Source organism: Sphaerodactylus townsendi, linkage group LG05, assembly GCF_021028975.2.
Source record: "Sphaerodactylus townsendi isolate TG3544 linkage group LG05, MPM_Stown_v2.3, whole genome shotgun sequence".
NCBI classification, from domain to species: domain Eukaryota; kingdom Metazoa; phylum Chordata; class Lepidosauria; order Squamata; family Sphaerodactylidae; genus Sphaerodactylus; species Sphaerodactylus townsendi.
Window position 1 is genome coordinate 126853808 of NC_059429.1, and position 20794 is coordinate 126874601.

Consider the following 20794-nt stretch of genomic DNA (forward strand, 5'->3'; position numbering starts at 1 on the left):
CAGTTGTTCCCAGCTGAGCTCTTTGGGAGTTATATTGGGAGAGGCATTGGCCACTCAAAGCTGCTTCTCTGCCTTTCCAGTTGGCAGGCAGGGAAAGGTCCATTTTTCCTATGGGTGCACCGACTCGCCTTTCCAAGTAAATGCAACTTGGGAACCAGTAAGCCTGCCAAAACGAAGCTGAGCTGCAGGGAGCGCCTTTCTCTGAGCACGACCACCTGTCGTCCAAAGAGGACATTCCGGAGCCTGTATTCTATCCCTTTGCTGCAATTCTGCAGCCAGGATGAGTCAGCATTTTCAAACAGACTGAGGACGCGGAGGAGTTGTATTGCTCCAATCTAGAAACAATACTGGCGGACTTTTTTGGCTTTGATAGATCTGCCAAAAAAACCCCAAAAATGACTGGCTAAAGGAGCAGCAGTGGCGTAGGAGGTTAAGAGCTCGTGTGTCTAATCTGGAGGGACCGGGTTTGATTCCCAGCTCTCTACTGCGCCCACGCTGGAGGCTGTGGGAGGCCTATCTAAGGAGTTCAGATTAGCCTGTGCACTCCCACTTGCATGCCGGCTGAGGTGGCCGCCGGGCTGATCCCACAGCTTCTCAGAGCTCTCTCAGCCCCATCTACCTCACCCAGAATGTTTGTTGTCAGGCTGGTACAGAAGGGCAAGATTAATGTCAGCCCCCAGTCCTAAAGAAGCCAGACACCACAGGCACAAGCTGCAGAGGAAGCTGCTACTGTAATGCCCTGCGATTAAGCCAGCGGATAATCTGAACTATCCGCTCACTTATCCTTGAGGCTGGGACCTCGGCTCTACGTCAGCGGTTCTCAACCTGCGAGTTTGGGACCCCTTTAAAGGGGTGAAACAGCCGCTTTAATATTGGTCGCCTAGGGCCATCCCGGAGAAAACAGTCTTTTTATATTTTATATATACCAATTTTATGGTCGGGGGTCACCACAATATCAGGAACTGTATTAAAGGGTCGCGGCATTAGGAAGGTTGAGAACCACTGCTTATTTTTGCAGGCGGCTATGAGAATGCAACCCGGCGATGAATATGTGGAGAGGCTGCTGGGAGAAGAAAATGGCAAACTTATTGAGCTTCCGGCTTGACACAAAACAGAAACTCACTTAGCGCCATGGTGGCGAACCTTTGGCACTCCAGATGTCATGGACTACAATTCCCATCAGCCCCTGCCAGCATGGCCAATTGGGAATTGTAGTCCATAACATCTGGAGTGCCAAAGGTTCGCCACCACTGACTTAGCTTAACATCTCAAAAGCAGCAGCCAAGTTGAAATTTAAAGCACAGCGCTTGTTATCCTGGCCACGATTCTCTATCAAGTAGAAAAATTGTTCTGATTTCATTGGCAATGAAAACATGATGTGAAGAAAAAATAAGTGGCTGGCTGTTGACCAGATGTTAAACAGTTTGCAGACAGACTATAACAAGAACTTGAATTAGGAGGAGGTGGCCCAGGCTAGTCTGAGCTCATGAGATCTCAGAAGCTAAGCAGGGTCGGCCCCGGTTAAACTTGGATCCGAGAGACCCACCCGCGGAATGCAGAGCAGGCTTCCCCTGTTAAATCTACTTTACGCGCTAGGAAATCGATCTGCAGAGTTGCCATGTAATATGTGAATCGCAGCACTTTACTCACACACATACAGATGGTAGGGAAGGTCTTTGGGGATTACGCCATTTTGAAGCGTACCTGCTCAGAGGGGCACCTCAGAGTCAAATGTCCCCTGACTGCAGCTTAATTTAGTGTCGCGGGAGAGGTGGAAGAAATCACTTACTTACTGGAATTAGGATCAAGCAGAACTCACCTGCGGTTTCCCAGAGTAGGTTACTAATTGGTAAATGCGTGCCGAGAGGGGGTTACTAAGAAACGTTGAGCATGGCGGGCTGAGATACACACGCTGCCGTATTGGTGAAGTCATACATAGTAATGTCCCCAGGAACTGTTGCAAGCACGGGTTGCAGAAATGCTGGCGCCTGGTTGTTCCTTGAAAGTAAAGGATTACACCAGAGGTGGGATCCACCGGGTCCTCACTACGGTTCCAAAATTGGAAGTTACTATTTATTTGTATTATTGCCGAGAGAGGTTCACCTAACTGGTGATTTTGCTTGCATGATCATATTTTGCCTTGAATTACGGCCTCCTCCCTCAGCAGCGGTGGCGCGCAGAAACTTGAAGCATTCATAGAATTTTGCACAGGCGTGATGTATGGCAGCCTGCGCTTGCGTGCATGCGTGCCGCCCAAGGACCGGTACTGGCGGCAGATGCTTCCTTGCCACAGCCCTTGCCCAGGGATGCCACGCAGCCGGAAATACTTATTTGCCCTGTAAAAATTTTACGCTGAGCCCCGCTGGCACTTCATACGGATTTGTGAATCCTACCACCACGGGAACCTGTTACTAAAATTTTTGGCCCATACCCCTTCCTCCTGGGTCCATACACTGACTTCAAGACCTGGTACAAAAAAAAAAAGTTGTTTGGTCGTGGTGGGGGAGGGTGTGCGTGGGGGAAACTCACATTTTGCACCGAACTACATTTTCCCTAGATATGCCTCTGTCCTTACCTTTTCGCCGCGGCTGAAAAGCTGTAATTTTGCCATACGCCGTGGCACTTCCTGAATTAACGTATCTCAGTATGACATGGAAGAGATACAGTTCTGCTTCCTGCACGTGTACGGTGACTTTGACTTTACTCTGCAAAAGACAAAAAGCTTTGGTCAGTTGCTTTCGCGAGTCAGATGCCGAATCTAACTGCGCTTTACGCTTTACCATCTGTATGTATGCTGCTCGGGACATACAGCCAATTTCCCATATTTCACAGAGGGCACAATGTTTGAGGAGGCCCACAATCTATGATAGGGGTGGCAGAGCTTTTTTGAGGGAGGGAGGAAACGTTGCTGCACTGAAACCAAAGGGGCAGCCGGTTTATTGATTTGATTTTGGGACGGAAATTGAGGGGGGGGGGGGTTTTAAATAAAAGCGTATTTTGCACTTACAGTTGCCACCGGCAATGCGCTGCTTCCTCAAGGACTGAGACCCTCCCTTTCACATTGGCAGGCCCCCGGTTGACGTGGCGGAAGACGAGGTGGAACAGGTCAGGGGAGGTCACACTGAGGGTCACCACTACCTTGGGCTGGTGGGAGAGAAAGGGGAGAGAAGCAGAGCACACCTTAAATAACCTCCACCGTCACCTGCCACCAGCACAAAGCACAGCACGCCCGGATTCCTGCTCCCATAACCAGCATGCCAAAGCAGAGAAGGGATCAAGCCAGCCCCGTCCTATCATTACAGAACGGCCAAAGGATAAAGAGAGATGCCTCTGATGCACTACAGCACATTCCACCTCAGTCGTCTATTCAGCCTTGCCCGAAATGCACACTCCACAGTCTAGAGCCAAAGGGGCAGAAAGGAAGAGGAGTTTGGATTTATACCCCCCTTTTCTCTCCTATAGGAGACACAAAGGTGCTTACAATCTCCTTGCCCTTCCCCCCTCACAACAAACACCCTGTGAGGTGGATGGGGCTGAGAGAACTCCGCAGATCTCTGACTCGCCCAAGGTCACCCAGCTGGCATGTGTGGGAATGCACAGGCAAATTTGAATTCTCCAGATAAGCCTCCACAGCTCAGGCGGCAGAGCTGGGAATCAAACCCGGTTCCTCCAGATTAGAATGGACCTGCTCTTAACCACTACGCCACTGCTGTTTTCAGGAGAAAGGCTCCCAAGAAAGAGATGGAGACTTTTGCTGACACCTACAAGGGCTGCATCCTGACTTACAAGTTGAAAACTGGGGAGCACACCTGCCAATCATTTTCGGGACTCAACGTGATGCGAGGACTCAGTTTAACAAGAGGACTCGGCCCCGGGTGAGGACTCAGGCCAATGTGAGGACTCAAGCTAACATGAGGGCTCCTGACAATCATTCCCAGGACTCAGTGTAACATTTGTATCAAGAAAATCCCCTAAGTTATGGGCATGGCATGGGCGCGAAAGAGACTGGGAATGAAAACAGCATGAACTGCGTATCTTTCACCAGCAAGTCGCGTGTCTATCTGTAGTCACCAAAGGCTGGAAGGCCGGCATGAGAGAAACTGTGCAGAGGTGGGATCCAGCAGGTTCTCACCAGTTCCAAAAGGAAGTGGAGTTACTAAGGTGGCACATGTGCGTGCTGAGAGAGAAGGTTACTGGTGAGGTCTGCTTCTCCGTTAGAAATTCCATTGGGTCCAAAAGTCATGAGAGTCACCATTGTTTCCTATGCTGGCTGGCTAGCAACTGACTTGGTAGAGAAAGCGGGATTAATTCCTCCCTGTTGGGCTGTTTTAAAAACATGTTTTAGAAATATGGTAAAGTTCCTTGTTTAAGGAAAGTATCCTTCTTTTGATTTCTAGAAACAAAATTAAGTATTGGAAAGTATTAAGTATTTGACAGGCAGTCAATTAGAGGAGAAGTAGTTGTTTCTGTTGGCAGCAGATGATAGGACTTGCTATAATGGGTTTAAATTATGGGCAGAAAAATACCAGCTGGAAATTAGGAACTTTTGCAGTGAGACTTTTTTGGTAACAGAGAGAGTGTAAATACTCCAAAGCACCCGGAATGCCCCGCCCAGCCCCATTGGCGCTACGCCACTGTTTGAATCCCACCACCATGGGAACCTGTTACTAATATTTTTGGATCCCACCACTGAAACTGTGCCTTTGTCCTAAAACAACAACGTGAATAGTGACTCAAAGACACCCTGAAGAACTTCAGTTCAAGGGCTCTCTAATCCCCCAAATGGATTGGCCATGTAACTTACAGGAAAATTTCCGCACGGGCCATTTTCCCATAAGCCATAGGACATTTCCTAAGAGGGCTGCTGGTGGCCAGAAGTGAGCGCAACTAAGCTCTACCAACTCTGCAAGAGTTTCAGGGGCCTGTTGGCTCAGACCCTTCGGGTCAGCAGTAATAGCTGGTAACCACTGACCTACTGTCTTTTTCTACACTGGGGCCAGTTTCCAAGAGGAAGCAATGGGGGCTGCCCATTTCTCCCTGCTTCTTGGGCTGGGTGACCCACACGGCACCTCAGAGGGGTCAGGCGGGCTCAAGCACTTCCGAACCACTTCCCCACGCCAACAGATGCATATGGCTGCTTTAGGTGATAGTCCTTCAAGGCCCAGCACAGGCTATTCTCAAGTGCTCTCTCACAAGAGAAGGTGGTGAGGACTTTCGCTAATATCACCAGTCTCTACTTACTTCCAAAACCGTTTATGGATAAAAACTACAAGACATGTTTTCTTTTTTCCTTAGCGCCGAAAATGGGCGTGTTTGTTTCGTGATCTTAAAAGATCCAACAGCAGAACCAGTGGACAGAAAGTGGTGGATCGAGATTCCTCCGCCCCTGCTGCTGCCGCTCGCAGAGTTCCCTGCAAGAACTTCTGCTCAATAATATGGAAGGCCTTTTATTTCCTGGGGACAAGTGCACTCTAGGAACATCTTAAGGAGCAAAGTAGGTTTCACTGGGATGAGAAAAACGTGCAAAAACAATCCCTTTGTTTATTTATTTTCCTACAGTAAAAGTGCTATTATGTCCATTCTGTCTTGGGAGAGGGGTGCGGCGCCACTGGATCCAACTTGAAGGCATGGGACATCTTGGCTAACCAATGACTAGAACATTTAAACAGAAAAAAACTAGAGTGTTCATTTCGGTGGCCTGGCATTCCAAACTCCATGCAAGTTAGTTGACCATATGCAGAGTAGAGGCCGATTAGAGGAGCTTCGTCTTAAGCTACATTCCCAACACAGCTGGATGAGAGGCCTGCAGGTGTTCTAGAACGTTCTGCAGAAAAACAGTCTACCTTCTAAATCTCCTATCTTTAAGTCAGTCATGGAATTGTGGAATGAGCACTCTTAGCCATTAAGCATCAAAATAGTTCAAAGAGCTCTGGAAAGCATCTCCCAACAAAACCTAATGAGAACAAGAGGAGAAGGCCCTCAGGCGCTATTTTAAGGGGACAAAGAAATGAAGAAAAAAGAATATTCTCCAAAGCTTCCAAAGCTACACAGTAGAATCCTAACTGACCTACAGCCACAGATGCATAAAGATGCTTTATCTGTGCCAACATCAGGTTTAAGAGAAGAAACGGCTTCTCCAGACAGGAAGTTCTAGAGATTCTCCAGTACCGAGTCAGGCAAGAAACCAGCTACCTTTCTTCAAGCAGACAAAAAACAAACAAGCAAACAAACAAACAGAAAACCCCGAGCAAACCCAAGCTGAAAACCCCAAAGCCACATACTGGACAGGAATGAGTTGAAGATGATTTTCCTTTCTTTTCAGGAACAGGGAAACGCGCAGAGTTGCAACAGGGAGACAGGAGGAAGTGGGTGACTATAACTACTTAGGAGGCCTGTGTCTGTGTGTGTGTTTCTGCTAACGGACAGTGTCTTACATGATTCCTGGGACTGATACTTCCTGAGAAACTAGGGCTCATTCCGCACATGCAGAATAATGCACTTTCAAACTGCTAACAGGTACTCTGGAAGCTGTCTTGGGAGCCATAGCAAAATCTACCCACCAAAACTGGTTGTGAAAGTAGTTTGAAAACGCATTATTTTAAGATAATGAGGAAGAGACCTGAAGCACATTGATATGTTCTTGACCTAAGATTTACTGGCATCCATCTAGCTACTCACTTTGTAAATCTAACGTTAGCACAAACAGGCTCTCAACTACATACACAAACACGGAGCAACCATTTCGCATTGGCTTCTTGAGAAACCCTTTGGGTAAAACGTGGATAGATCCCTCACACATTCGAGGCTATTTCAAAGGTTACAAATTTCCAACAGGAAGCGGAGGGAAGAAGCATTTCCATAGCAAGAAAAACTTTGAAAAGCATACGTAGATCATCGAGCGTGCCTACTGCGCATGTGTCTGTTCTGTTGCACGGGGCATGCGCACAGAGGAGCCAACTTCTGTGCATGTGCCGTGCAGTTATGTGGGCAACCTGTTAACATGAGATGACGTACGTATGACTTTTCTACCTGTTATTTCCTTATAGAAGTGCTTTGCCAAAGTTACAGAGAAATCCCATATTGTATAAAGGATTCCCCTGCAATTGCCCTCTACAGGTAAAAAGAGACAGGACTGACCAAAGGCTACACCTGGATGGAAGACATTTGGGTGTATCCCCTCCAGCTGAAGTTCTCAAATTCTAGAGGGTTGTATCCAAAGCGAACGGGCCTCCCCTCCAGCGTCGTGCCCTCTTCCAGTTCATATTTCAGGTGGTGAAGATCGGGGATATAATCGTCTCTAGCTGGTCTGGAGACAACAAACAAGGGATGCACGCAATTAAAATGCTTTTATTTCCATCTGAGTCATGAAGAACACAAGTGCATGGGGTAGAAAATGTTGTCAGAGAGAAATGTTTCCCCTCTTCTCCCACAAGAAAATACAAGAACCAGAGACATTAATTGCTGCAAGAAAATGCTGGGGAGAAGGATTAGAACTAATAAAAGGAAACACTTCTTCCATAGCGTGTGATTTAAATTTGTTTTACAAGATATATGCTGCCACAGGAATTGCAGTGAAGTGGCTACCACTAACACATGGACCAAGAAGCTTTAAAAAGGGTTTGGACAGATTGATGGAGGAGAAGTCGCTCTCTGGCTACCAATCTTGATCCTCCTTGATCTCAGATTGCAAATGCCTTAGCAGACCAGGTGCTTGGGAGCAGCGGCAGCAGCAGCAGGCCATTGCTTTCACATCCTGCATGTGAGCTCCCAAAGGCACCTGGTGGGCCACTGTGAGTAGCAGAGAGCTGGACTAGATGGACTCTGGTCTGATCCAGCTGGCTTGTTCTTTCTTATGTTCTTATGTCTGCTGAATCATATTTAGGATCTGCTAATTTTTATTTTGTAATCCTTTTGGTACGCAAGAAGATGCGCTCGGCAAAGCAATAGTTTGTGCCCCGGGGTATTTATGCAAATATCTTGTCACTTTGTTTTGGAAGCTGTATTCTGAATCTGTGTGGTTTTTAGATGAAGGCCAGGGCCAAAGGAACTTCAAGAATTCGGAGGTTTTCTACCCAGAGAGTTGAGTAATGGCATACCGGTCCATCTCCTTGCCTGGGAAGGCCCATGAGATTACGGAGTAAGTCGGTTGCTGACTCGCATCCACATCATGATGAATTAGTGGGTGGAAAGTAAACCTGCTCCTTATTTCTGGTGACCACGGTCATTGGCTTGTTTCTACCTTCATAGTTCCATCATAGGTTTAGGGCACAGGTGTCAAACTCGCGGCCCTCCAGATGTTATGGACTACAGTTTCCATTGTGGGGGGGGGGGGGGGTGGGGGGGGGGGGGGGTGGGGGGGGGGGGGGGTGGGGGGGGGGGGGGGTGGGGGGGGGGGGGGGTGGGGGGGGGGGGGGGTGGGGGGGGGGGGGGGTGGGGGGGGGGGGGGGTGGGGGGGGGGGGGGGTGGGGGGGGGGGGGGGTGGGGGGGGGGGGGGGTGGGGGGGGGGGGGGGTGGGGGGGGGGGGGGGTGGGGGGGGGGGGGGGTGGGGGGGGGGGGGGGTGGGGGGGGGGGGGGGTGGGGGGGGGGGGGGGTGGGGGGGGGGGGGGGTGGGGGGGGGGGGGGGTGGGGGGGGGGGGGGGTGGGGGGGGGGGGGGGTGGGGGGGGGGGGGGGTGGGGGGGGGGGGGGGTGGGGGGGGGGGGGGGTGGGGGGGGGGGGGGGTGGGGGGGGGGGGGGGTGGGGGGGGGGGGGGGTGGGGGGGGGGGGGGGTGGGGGGGGGGGGGGGTGGGGGGGGGGGGGGGTGGGGGGGGGGGGGGGTGGGGGGGGGGGGGGGTGGGGGGGGGGGGGGGTGGGGGGGGGGGGGGGTGGGGGGGGGGGGGGGTGGGGGGGGGGGGGGGTGGGGGGGGGGGGGGGTGGGGGGGGGGGGGGGTGGGGGGGGGGGGGGGTGGGGGGGGGGGGGGGTGGGGGGGGGGGGGGGTGGGGGGGGGGGGGGGTGGGGGGGGGGGGGGGTGGGGGGGGGGGGGGGTGGGGGGGGGGGGGGGTGGGGGGGGGGGGGGGTGGGGGGGGGGGGGGGTGGGGGGGGGGGGGGGTGGGGGGGGGGGGGGGTGGGGGGGGGGGGGGGTGGGGGGGGGGGGGGGTGGGGGGGGGGGGGGGTGGGGGGGGGGGGGGGTGGGGGGGGGGGGGGGTGGGGGGGGGGGGGGGTGGGGGGGGGGGGGGGTGGGGGGGGGGGGGGGTGGGGGGGGGGGGGGGTGGGGGGGGGGGGGGGTGGGGGGGGGGGGGGGTGGGGGGGGGGGGGGGTGGGGGGGGGGGGGGGTGGGGGGGGGGGGGGGTGGGGGGGGGGGGGGGTGGGGGGGGGGGGGGGTGGGGGGGGGGGGGGGTGGGGGGGGGGGGGGGTGGGGGGGGGGGGGGGTGGGGGGGGGGGGGGGTGGGGGGGGGGGGGGGTGGGGGGGGGGGGGGGTGGGGGGGGGGGGGGGTGGGGGGGGGGGGGGGTGGGGGGGGGGGGGGGTGGGGGGGGGGGGGGGTGGGGGGGGGGGGGGGTGGGGGGGGGGGGGGGTGGGGGGGGGGGGGGGTGGGGGGGGGGGGGGGTGGGGGGGGGGGGGGGTGGGGGGGGGGGGGGGTGGGGGGGGGGGGGGGTGGGGGGGGGGGGGGGTGGGGGGGGGGGGGGGTGGGGGGGGGGGGGGGTGGGGGGGGGGGGGGGTGGGGGGGGGGGGGGGTGGGGGGGGGGGGGGGTGGGGGGGGGGGGGGGTGGGGGGGGGGGGGGGTGGGGGGGGGGGGGGGTGGGGGGGGGGGGGGGTGGGGGGGGGGGGGGGTGGGGGGGGGGGGGGGTGGGGGGGGGGGGGGGTGGGGGGGGGGGGGGGTGGGGGGGGGGGGGGGTGGGGGGGGGGGGGGGTGGGGGGGGGGGGGGGTGGGGGGGGGGGGGGGTGGGGGGGGGGGGGGGTGGGGGGGGGGGGGGGTGGGGGGGGGGGGGGGTGGGGGGGGGGGGGGGTGGGGGGGGGGGGGGGTGGGGGGGGGGGGGGGTGGGGGGGGGGGGGGGTGGGGGGGGGGGGGGGTGGGGGGGGGGGGGGGTGGGGGGGGGGGGGGGTGGGGGGGGGGGGGGGTGGGGGGGGGGGGGGGTGGGGGGGGGGGGGGGTGGGGGGGGGGGGGGGTGGGGGGGGGGGGGGGTGGGGGGGGGGGGGGGTGGGGGGGGGGGGGGGTGGGGGGGGGGGGGGGTGGGGGGGGGGGGGGGTGGGGGGGGGGGGGGGTGGGGGGGGGGGGGGGTGGGGGGGGGGGGGGGTGGGGGGGGGGGGGGGTGGGGGGGGGGGGGGGTGGGGGGGGGGGGGGGTGGGGGGGGGGGGGGGTGGGGGGGGGGGGGGGTGGGGGGGGGGGGGGGTGGGGGGGGGGGGGGGTGGGGGGGGGGGGGGGTGGGGGGGGGGGGGGGTGGGGGGGGGGGGGGGTGGGGGGGGGGGGGGGTGGGGGGGGGGGGGGGTGGGGGGGGGGGGGGGTGGGGGGGGGGGGGGGTGGGGGGGGGGGGGGGTGGGGGGGGGGGGGGGTGGGGGGGGGGGGGGGTGGGGGGGGGGGGGGGTGGGGGGGGGGGGGGGTGGGGGGGGGGGGGGGTGGGGGGGGGGGGGGGTGGGGGGGGGGGGGGGTGGGGGGGGGGGGGGGTGGGGGGGGGGGGGGGTGGGGGGGGGGGGGGGTGGGGGGGGGGGGGGGTGGGGGGGGGGGGGGGTGGGGGGGGGGGGGGGTGGGGGGGGGGGGGGGTGGGGGGGGGGGGGGGTGGGGGGGGGGGGGGGTGGGGGGGGGGGGGGGTGGGGGGGGGGGGGGGTGGGGGGGGGGGGGGGTGGGGGGGGGGGGGGGTGGGGGGGGGGGGGGGTGGGGGGGGGGGGGGGTGGGGGGGGGGGGGGGTGGGGGGGGGGGGGGGTGGGGGGGGGGGGGGGTGGGGGGGGGGGGGGGTGGGGGGGGGGGGGGGTGGGGGGGGGGGGGGGTGGGGGGGGGGGGGGGTGGGGGGGGGGGGGGGTGGGGGGGGGGGGGGGTGGGGGGGGGGGGGGGTGGGGGGGGGGGGGGGTGGGGGGGGGGGGGGGTGGGGGGGGGGGGGGGTGGGGGGGGGGGGGGGTGGGGGGGGGGGGGGGTGGGGGGGGGGGGGGGTGGGGGGGGGGGGGGGTGGGGGGGGGGGGGGGTGGGGGGGGGGGGGGGTGGGGGGGGGGGGGGGTGGGGGGGGGGGGGGGTGGGGGGGGGGGGGGGTGGGGGGGGGGGGGGGTGGGGGGGGGGGGGGGTGGGGGGGGGGGGGGGTGGGGGGGGGGGGGGGTGGGGGGGGGGGGGGGTGGGGGGGGGGGGGGGTGGGGGGGGGGGGGGGTGGGGGGGGGGGGGGGTGGGGGGGGGGGGGGGTGGGGGGGGGGGGGGGTGGGGGGGGGGGGGGGTGGGGGGGGGGGGGGGTGGGGGGGGGGGGGGGTGGGGGGGGGGGGGGGTGGGGGGGGGGGGGGGTGGGGGGGGGGGGGGGTGGGGGGGGGGGGGGGTGGGGGGGGGGGGGGGTGGGGGGGGGGGGGGGTGGGGGGGGGGGGGGGTGGGGGGGGGGGGGGGTGGGGGGGGGGGGGGGTGGGGGGGGGGGGGGGTGGGGGGGGGGGGGGGTGGGGGGGGGGGGGGGTGGGGGGGGGGGGGGGTGGGGGGGGGGGGGGGTGGGGGGGGGGGGGGGTGGGGGGGGGGGGGGGTGGGGGGGGGGGGGGGTGGGGGGGGGGGGGGGTGGGGGGGGGGGGGGGTGGGGGGGGGGGGGGGTGGGGGGGGGGGGGGGTGGGGGGGGGGGGGGGTGGGGGGGGGGGGGGGTGGGGGGGGGGGGGGGTGGGGGGGGGGGGGGGTGGGGGGGGGGGGGGGTGGGGGGGGGGGGGGGTGGGGGGGGGGGGGGGTGGGGGGGGGGGGGGGTGGGGGGGGGGGGGGGTGGGGGGGGGGGGGGGTGGGGGGGGGGGGGGGTGGGGGGGGGGGGGGGTGGGGGGGGGGGGGGGTGGGGGGGGGGGGGGGTGGGGGGGGGGGGGGGTGGGGGGGGGGGGGGGTGGGGGGGGGGGGGGGTGGGGGGGGGGGGGGGTGGGGGGGGGGGGGGGTGGGGGGGGGGGGGGGTGGGGGGGGGGGGGGGTGGGGGGGGGGGGGGGTGGGGGGGGGGGGGGGTGGGGGGGGGGGGGGGTGGGGGGGGGGGGGGGTGGGGGGGGGGGGGGGTGGGGGGGGGGGGGGGTGGGGGGGGGGGGGGGTGGGGGGGGGGGGGGGTGGGGGGGGGGGGGGGTGGGGGGGGGGGGGGGTGGGGGGGGGGGGGGGTGGGGGGGGGGGGGGGTGGGGGGGGGGGGGGGTGGGGGGGGGGGGGGGTGGGGGGGGGGGGGGGTGGGGGGGGGGGGGGGTGGGGGGGGGGGGGGGTGGGGGGGGGGGGGGGTGGGGGGGGGGGGGGGTGGGGGGGGGGGGGGGTGGGGGGGGGGGGGGGTGGGGGGGGGGGGGGGTGGGGGGGGGGGGGGGTGGGGGGGGGGGGGGGTGGGGGGGGGGGGGGGTGGGGGGGGGGGGGGGTGGGGGGGGGGGGGGGTGGGGGGGGGGGGGGGTGGGGGGGGGGGGGGGTGGGGGGGGGGGGGGGTGGGGGGGGGGGGGGGTGGGGGGGGGGGGGGGTGGGGGGGGGGGGGGGTGGGGGGGGGGGGGGGTGGGGGGGGGGGGGGGTGGGGGGGGGGGGGGGTGGGGGGGGGGGGGGGTGGGGGGGGGGGGGGGTGGGGGGGGGGGGGGGTGGGGGGGGGGGGGGGTGGGGGGGGGGGGGGGTGGGGGGGGGGGGGGGTGGGGGGGGGGGGGGGTGGGGGGGGGGGGGGGTGGGGGGGGGGGGGGGTGGGGGGGGGGGGGGGTGGGGGGGGGGGGGGGTGGGGGGGGGGGGGGGTGGGGGGGGGGGGGGGTGGGGGGGGGGGGGGGTGGGGGGGGGGGGGGGTGGGGGGGGGGGGGGGTGGGGGGGGGGGGGGGTGGGGGGGGGGGGGGGTGGGGGGGGGGGGGGGTGGGGGGGGGGGGGGGTGGGGGGGGGGGGGGGTGGGGGGGGGGGGGGGTGGGGGGGGGGGGGGGTGGGGGGGGGGGGGGGTGGGGGGGGGGGGGGGTGGGGGGGGGGGGGGGTGGGGGGGGGGGGGGGTGGGGGGGGGGGGGGGTGGGGGGGGGGGGGGGTGGGGGGGGGGGGGGGTGGGGGGGGGGGGGGGTGGGGGGGGGGGGGGGTGGGGGGGGGGGGGGGTGGGGGGGGGGGGGGGTGGGGGGGGGGGGGGGTGGGGGGGGGGGGGGGTGGGGGGGGGGGGGGGTGGGGGGGGGGGGGGGTGGGGGGGGGGGGGGGTGGGGGGGGGGGGGGGTGGGGGGGGGGGGGGGTGGGGGGGGGGGGGGGTGGGGGGGGGGGGGGGTGGGGGGGGGGGGGGGTGGGGGGGGGGGGGGGTGGGGGGGGGGGGGGGTGGGGGGGGGGGGGGGTGGGGGGGGGGGGGGGTGGGGGGGGGGGGGGGTGGGGGGGGGGGGGGGTGGGGGGGGGGGGGGGTGGGGGGGGGGGGGGGTGGGGGGGGGGGGGGGTGGGGGGGGGGGGGGGTGGGGGGGGGGGGGGGTGGGGGGGGGGGGGGGTGGGGGGGGGGGGGGGTGGGGGGGGGGGGGGGTGGGGGGGGGGGGGGGTGGGGGGGGGGGGGGGTGGGGGGGGGGGGGGGTGGGGGGGGGGGGGGGTGGGGGGGGGGGGGGGTGGGGGGGGGGGGGGGTGGGGGGGGGGGGGGGTGGGGGGGGGGGGGGGTGGGGGGGGGGGGGGGTGGGGGGGGGGGGGGGTGGGGGGGGGGGGGGGTGGGGGGGGGGGGGGGTGGGGGGGGGGGGGGGTGGGGGGGGGGGGGGGTGGGGGGGGGGGGGGGTGGGGGGGGGGGGGGGTGGGGGGGGGGGGGGGTGGGGGGGGGGGGGGGTGGGGGGGGGGGGGGGTGGGGGGGGGGGGGGGTGGGGGGGGGGGGGGGTGGGGGGGGGGGGGGGTGGGGGGGGGGGGGGGTGGGGGGGGGGGGGGGTGGGGGGGGGGGGGGGTGGGGGGGGGGGGGGGTGGGGGGGGGGGGGGGTGGGGGGGGGGGGGGGTGGGGGGGGGGGGGGGTGGGGGGGGGGGGGGGTGGGGGGGGGGGGGGGTGGGGGGGGGGGGGGGTGGGGGGGGGGGGGGGTGGGGGGGGGGGGGGGTGGGGGGGGGGGGGGGTGGGGGGGGGGGGGGGTGGGGGGGGGGGGGGGTGGGGGGGGGGGGGGGTGGGGGGGGGGGGGGGTGGGGGGGGGGGGGGGTGGGGGGGGGGGGGGGTGGGGGGGGGGGGGGGTGGGGGGGGGGGGGGGTGGGGGGGGGGGGGGGTGGGGGGGGGGGGGGGTGGGGGGGGGGGGGGGTGGGGGGGGGGGGGGGTGGGGGGGGGGGGGGGTGGGGGGGGGGGGGGGTGGGGGGGGGGGGGGGTGGGGGGGGGGGGGGGTGGGGGGGGGGGGGGGTGGGGGGGGGGGGGGGTGGGGGGGGGGGGGGGTGGGGGGGGGGGGGGGTGGGGGGGGGGGGGGGTGGGGGGGGGGGGGGGTGGGGGGGGGGGGGGGTGGGGGGGGGGGGGGGTGGGGGGGGGGGGGGGTGGGGGGGGGGGGGGGTGGGGGGGGGGGGGGGTGGGGGGGGGGGGGGGTGGGGGGGGGGGGGGGTGGGGGGGGGGGGGGGTGGGGGGGGGGGGGGGTGGGGGGGGGGGGGGGTGGGGGGGGGGGGGGGTGGGGGGGGGGGGGGGTGGGGGGGGGGGGGGGTGGGGGGGGGGGGGGGTGGGGGGGGGGGGGGGTGGGGGGGGGGGGGGGTGGGGGGGGGGGGGGGTGGGGGGGGGGGGGGGTGGGGGGGGGGGGGGGTGGGGGGGGGGGGGGGTGGGGGGGGGGGGGGGTGGGGGGGGGGGGGGGTGGGGGGGGGGGGGGGTGGGGGGGGGGGGGGGTGGGGGGGGGGGGGGGTGGGGGGGGGGGGGGGTGGGGGGGGGGGGGGGTGGGGGGGGGGGGGGGTGGGGGGGGGGGGGGGTGGGGGGGGGGGGGGGTGGGGGGGGGGGGGGGTGGGGGGGGGGGGGGGTGGGGGGGGGGGGGGGTGGGGGGGGGGGGGGGTGGGGGGGGGGGGGGGTGGGGGGGGGGGGGGGTGGGGGGGGGGGGGGGTGGGGGGGGGGGGGGGTGGGGGGGGGGGGGGGTGGGGGGGGGGGGGGGTGGGGGGGGGGGGGGGTGGGGGGGGGGGGGGGTGGGGGGGGGGGGGGGTGGGGGGGGGGGGGGGTGGGGGGGGGGGGGGGTGGGGGGGGGGGGGGGTGGGGGGGGGGGGGGGTGGGGGGGGGGGGGGGTGGGGGGGGGGGGGGGTGGGGGGGGGGGGGGGTGGGGGGGGGGGGGGGTGGGGGGGGGGGGGGGTGGGGGGGGGGGGGGGTGGGGGGGGGGGGGGGTGGGGGGGGGGGGGGGTGGGGGGGGGGGGGGGTGGGGGGGGGGGGGGGTGGGGGGGGGGGGGGGTGGGGGGGGGGGGGGGTGGGGGGGGGGGGGGGTGGGGGGGGGGGGGGGTGGGGGGGGGGGGGGGTGGGGGGGGGGGGGGGTGGGGGGGGGGGGGGGTGGGGGGGGGGGGGGGTGGGGGGGGGGGGGGGTGGGGGGGGGGGGGGGTGGGGGGGGGGGGGGGTGGGGGGGGGGGGGGGTGGGGGGGGGGGGGGGTGGGGGGGGGGGGGGGTGGGGGGGGGGGGGGGTGGGGGGGGGGGGGGGTGGGGGGGGGGGGGGGTGGGGGGGGGGGGGGGTGGGGGGGGGGGGGGGTGGGGGGGGGGGGGGGTGGGGGGGGGGGGGGGTGGGGGGGGGGGGGGGTGGGGGGGGGGGGGGGTGGGGGGGGGGGGGGGTGGGGGGGGGGGGGGGTGGGGGGGGGGGGGGGTGGGGGGGGGGGGGGGTGGGGGGGGGGGGGGGTGGGGGGGGGGGGGGGTGGGGGGGGGGGGGGGTGGGGGGGGGGGGGGGTGGGGGGGGGGGGGGGTGGGGGGGGGGGGGGGTGGGGGGGGGGGGGGGTGGGGGGGGGGGGGGGTGGGGGGGGGGGGGGGTGGGGGGGGGGGGGGGTGGGGGGGGGGGGGGGTGGGGGGGGGGGGGGGTGGGGGGGGGGGGGGGTGGGGGGGGGGGGGGGTGGGGGGGGGGGGGGGTGGGGGGGGGGGGGGGTGGGGGGGGGGGGGGGTGGGGGGGGGGGGGGGTGGGGGGGGGGGGGGGTGGGGGGGGGGGGGGGTGGGGGGGGGGGGGGGTGGGGGGGGGGGGGGGTGGGGGGGGGGGGGGGTGGGGGGGGGGGGGGGTGGGGGGGGGGGGGGGTGGGGGGGGGGGGGGGTGGGGGGGGGGGGGGGTGGGGGGGGGGGGGGGTGGGGGGGGGGGGGGGTGGGGGGGGGGGGGGGTGGGGGGGGGGGGGGGTGGGGGGGGGGGGGGGTGGGGGGGGGGGGGGGTGGGGGGGGGGGGGGGTGGGGGGGGGGGGGGGTGGGGGGGGGGGGGGGTGGGGGGGGGGGGGGGTGGGGGGGGGGGGGGGTGGGGGGGGGGGGGGGTGGGGGGGGGGGGGGGTGGGGGGGGGGGGGGGTGGGGGGGGGGGGGGGTGGGGGGGGGGGGGGGTGGGGGGGGGGGGGGGTGGGGGGGGGGGGGGGTGGGGGGGGGGGGGGGTGGGGGGGGGGGGGGGTGGGGGGGGGGGGGGGTGGGGGGGGGGGGGGGTGGGGGGGGGGGGGGGTGGGGGGGGGGGGGGGTGGGGGGGGGGGGGGGTGGGGGGGGGGGGGGGTGGGGGGGGGGGGGGGTGGGGGGGGGGGGGGGTGGGGGGGGGGGGGGGTGGGGGGGGGGGGGGGTGGGGGGGGGGGGGGGTGGGGGGGGGGGGGGGTGGGGGGGGGGGGGGGTGGGGGGGGGGGGGGGTGGGGGGGGGGGGGGGTGGGGGGGGGGGGGGGTGGGGGGGGGGGGGGGTGGGGGGGGGGGGGGGTGGGGGGGGGGGGGGGTGGGGGGGGGGGGGGGTGGGGGGGGGGGGGGGTGGGGGGGGGGGGGGGTGGGGGGGGGGGGGGGTGGGGGGGGGGGGGGGTGGGGGGGGGGGGGGGTGGGGGGGGGGGGGGGTGGGGGGGGGGGGGGGTGGGGGGGGGGGGGGGTGGGGGGGGGGGGGGGTGGGGGGGGGGGGGGGTGGGGGGGGGGGGGGGTGGGGGGGGGGGGGGGTGGGGGGGGGGGGGGGTGGGGGGGGGGGGGGGTGGGGGGGGGGGGGGGTGGGGGGGGGGGGGGGTGGGGGGGGGGGGGGGTGGGGGGGGGGGGGGGTGGGGGGGGGGGGGGGTGGGGGGGGGGGGGGGTGGGGGGGGGGGGGGGTGGGGGGGGGGGGGGGTGGGGGGGGGGGGGGGTGGGGGGGGGGGGGGGTGGGGGGGGGGGGGGGTGGGGGGGGGGGGGGGTGGGGGGGGGGGGGGGTGGGGGGGGGGGGGGGTGGGGGGGGGGGGGGGTGGGGGGGGGGGGGGGTGGGGGGGGGGGGGGGTGGGGGGGGGGGGGGGTGGGGGGGGGGGGGGGTGGGGGGGGGGGGGGGTGGGGGGGGGGGGGGGTGGGGGGGGGGGGGGGTGGGGGGGGGGGGGGGTGGGGGGGGGGGGGGGTGGGGGGGGGGGGGGGTGGGGGGGGGGGGGGGTGGGGGGGGGGGGGGGTGGGGGGGGGGGGGGGTGGGGGGGGGGGGGGGTGGGGGGGGGGGGGGGTGGGGGGGGGGGGGGGTGGGGGGGGGGGGGGGTGGGGGGGGGGGGGGGTGGGGGGGGGGGGGGGTGGGGGGGGGGGGGGGTGGGGGGGGGGGGGGGTGGGGGGGGGGGGGGGTGGGGGGGGGGGGGGGTGGGGGGGGGGGGGGGTGGGGGGGGGGGGGGGTGGGGGGGGGGGGGGGTGGGGGGGGGGGGGGGTGGGGGGGGGGGGGGGTGGGGGGGGGGGGGGGTGGGGGGGGGGGGGGGTGGGGGGGGGGGGGGGTGGGGGGGGGGGGGGGTGGGGGGGGGGGGGGGTGGGGGGGGGGGGGGGTGGGGGGGGGGGGGGGTGGGGGGGGGGGGGGGTGGGGGGGGGGGGGGGTGGGGGGGGGGGGGGGTGGGGGGGGGGGGGGGTGGGGGGGGGGGGGGGTGGGGGGGGGGGGGGGTGGGGGGGGGGGGGGGTGGGGGGGGGGGGGGGTGGGGGGGGGGGGGGGTGGGGGGGGGGGGGGGGGGAGGGGGGTGGGGGGAGGGGGGTGGGGGTGGGCTGGGGGGGGGGGGGTTGGGGGTGTGGTGTGTGGGGGGGTGGGGGGGTGGGGGGGGGGGGGGGTGGGGGGGGGGGGGGGTGGGGGGGTGGGGGGGTTGGGGGGCGTGGGGGGGGGGGGGGTTGGGGGCTGGGGGTGGGGGGGGAGGGGGGGGGGGGGGGGGTGGGGGGGGGGGGGGGCCATGCTGATAGGGGCTGATGGGAATTGTAGTTCCTGAACATCTGGAGAGCCGCAGGTTCCCTACCCCTGGTCTATGGTATTTACAAGAAGGAACATTTGCGACACTAATATAATTATTATTGTACTTATACACAGTCGGTGACTGTTTACTAAAAGGTCAACTCGCGAAAAAGCAAGTAGTAGATAAAATACATTTGATTATGACAAACGATTAAAAAGTTAATATAGCTACACTTGTAAAGTGCCTGTGCAGTCTTGCTAAAACCTTTAGTGACATTACTAAAAAAACTCCAGCCTCCGACCATATCTTCTAAGGATCACAATTTATTCAGTCTTTCCCTCCCTTAACTATTCAGCCGGCAGATGTCTCTTATTCTGTTTGCAGATTAAAGAACAAAAACGGGCCGTTGCCCTATCTAGTCCCACACAGGACCCAACCAGTAATTCTTTTTTTTTAGCAAGCCTTTATTGGCATAGACAACAGTACAACAATAATAAAAAACAGATTAAAAGGCATATACAAGACAGGAAATAAATGTTAGGTCGAAGGAAATCTACTGGCGTTTAGTAATTTCCAGGTGAAAGTCTGCCACTATCATACAGAGAGAAGGATCAGGACTGTCCAACAAGTAGTGTAATCTAATTAAATTGGGGAGATGGGGTAAATGTAAAGGAGTAAGATTCACATACTTGGATCTGATTTCCTTGAATCTGAGACAGTGTAGTAATTGGTGGGCCAGAGATTCAACCAGTAATTCTAAAGGGCAAATTAATAGGGTATAGAAGACTAGGTCTTCCCCTCATGTTGCTGGTATTCAGAGGTTTACTGAATCTTAGTGTGGAAGTTCCCTTTGGGAATGGACACCGATAATGTTTATTGGTAAACTGCAGGTTTGGGGGTTTTTTTAACCCATAAATTTTCGATAAAGACTAATAAAGATGATGTCCATCTGCTTTATTTGGTTGTTACTAAAAAAATTGGGTTAAAACACCAGAACCTGGGATTTTTCAGTTCTCCCTGGAGGGCTTGGAAAGGGCTGGCGGGGTAGAGAACTTCATGCCAAGCTGAGCTTGCACAAGGCGGCATGGAGTCCCCTCACTTCCTTCCCAGCCAACAATTTCCATGCTCTGAAAGGCATGGGAAGTGTACGTGGGAGACAGAACTACATGCCATGCTGAGCCTGGCCAGCGTGGCATGGGTTTCTCCCTCTCCATTCCCTGTTGGTGTTGCCTGGTCCCCAGAGGGCTTGGGAAAAGTCAGCAGGGGACAGAACTCTATGCTGCACTGAGCTTGCCCAGAGCAGCATGGAGTTCTCCTTCTCTCTCTCTTCCCCCCATTCCACATGGGCTTGGAAATGGCAGCCGGAGGGACTGAAAAAGCTGAACAGTATTCGGGTTTTTTCGGCCCCAGGTGTATTCGGCTTTTCTGAGTTTTTCTGCGATTTAGTTTTACTGAATCGCCAACCCTAGCCACCATGACCAGTAGCCACTGATAGACGTGAAAGAAGAAAGTGATTTGGGGTATCAAATTGTCCGGACGCGAGCCCCAGCGGGCGCCCAGACTTGTTCCAGGGCCACGCAAGATTACCGCCCCGGCCGCGACCGGAAAAGAGATGCTGTACTGCCGGGCCGATCTGCCACCTCCCCGCCCCGACGGGACGCCGCTGCCCCGACACGGCGATTCACCGGCACCCGGACCAGATGCCATGTTGATACATCGACCTACCGATCCTTCAGCCGGGCGATCAGCCGATCCGCCGATGCAAGCGTGTCCGGCTGAGGGACTATGGGGCGGGGCTCTGAGCCCGGCTGGGCTCGCCCAGGCGCAGCTGAGCCTGATCAGGGGGAACGGCAGCTGGGACAAGGCAGGAAGGCTACATAAGGGGGTGGGAAAGGAAGATCAGGGGCGTTGTCTGGGGAAAGAGGGTAGGGGAGAGAGCTGTGTGGAGGCAGGGAAGGAGGACAGTCGAGCCCAGAAGAGCTGGGAGTGGGAGAGTCCCAGAGGTCAGCTGTGCTGGGGAACAAGCTGGGGGACTCCTGTTGGGTCTCGGCCCTGAGAAGGTGCAACAGGGGAGGGAGAGTAGAAAGCCCAGTTGACGGGCTAACCCTCGCTCCATGAGGCAAGGGGGGGGGGGGAGAAAAGGTACGGGAAGGGTGTCAGGGAACGCCTATAGCTAAGGCACCCTGTGGGCGAGGTTATTTAAGAGCCCGTCTGGGGAGGACAACCCCCAGGTAAAGGGAGGAGGGACGGCACACTCGCCCCAGGGGGACGGGCGGGCAGGGGAGGCACCACACAAATGAAACGGAAAGTCATGCAAGTTCACGTGATAATGTGGAACTGCTCATTTCCACGCTACGCAAACGTTCAACATTTACAGGATTTACAAAGTTGGGATATACTCACCATTGGGGAGGAAGGATCTGCATCTTCAAGCCCTGCAGGATTACAAGAGCCCACTGCAACAGAAAAA

At 70.0% G+C, this 20794-nt stretch overlaps 1 protein-coding gene across 1 annotated transcript in view; it reads right to left on the bottom strand.

The window, feature by feature from the left end:
* LAMA5 (laminin subunit alpha 5) overlaps nucleotides 1–20794 on the bottom strand; it is a 280376-nt gene that overhangs the window by 115168 nt on the left and 144414 nt on the right. The window contains 6 exon segments of the mRNA XM_048497913.1: nucleotides 2576–2705; nucleotides 2810–2861; nucleotides 3008–3144; nucleotides 7150–7306; nucleotides 20050–20132; nucleotides 20728–20780. Coding sequence (XP_048353870.1) covers nucleotides 2576–2705; nucleotides 2810–2861; nucleotides 3008–3144; nucleotides 7150–7306; nucleotides 20050–20132; nucleotides 20728–20780 — 612 coding nt within the window.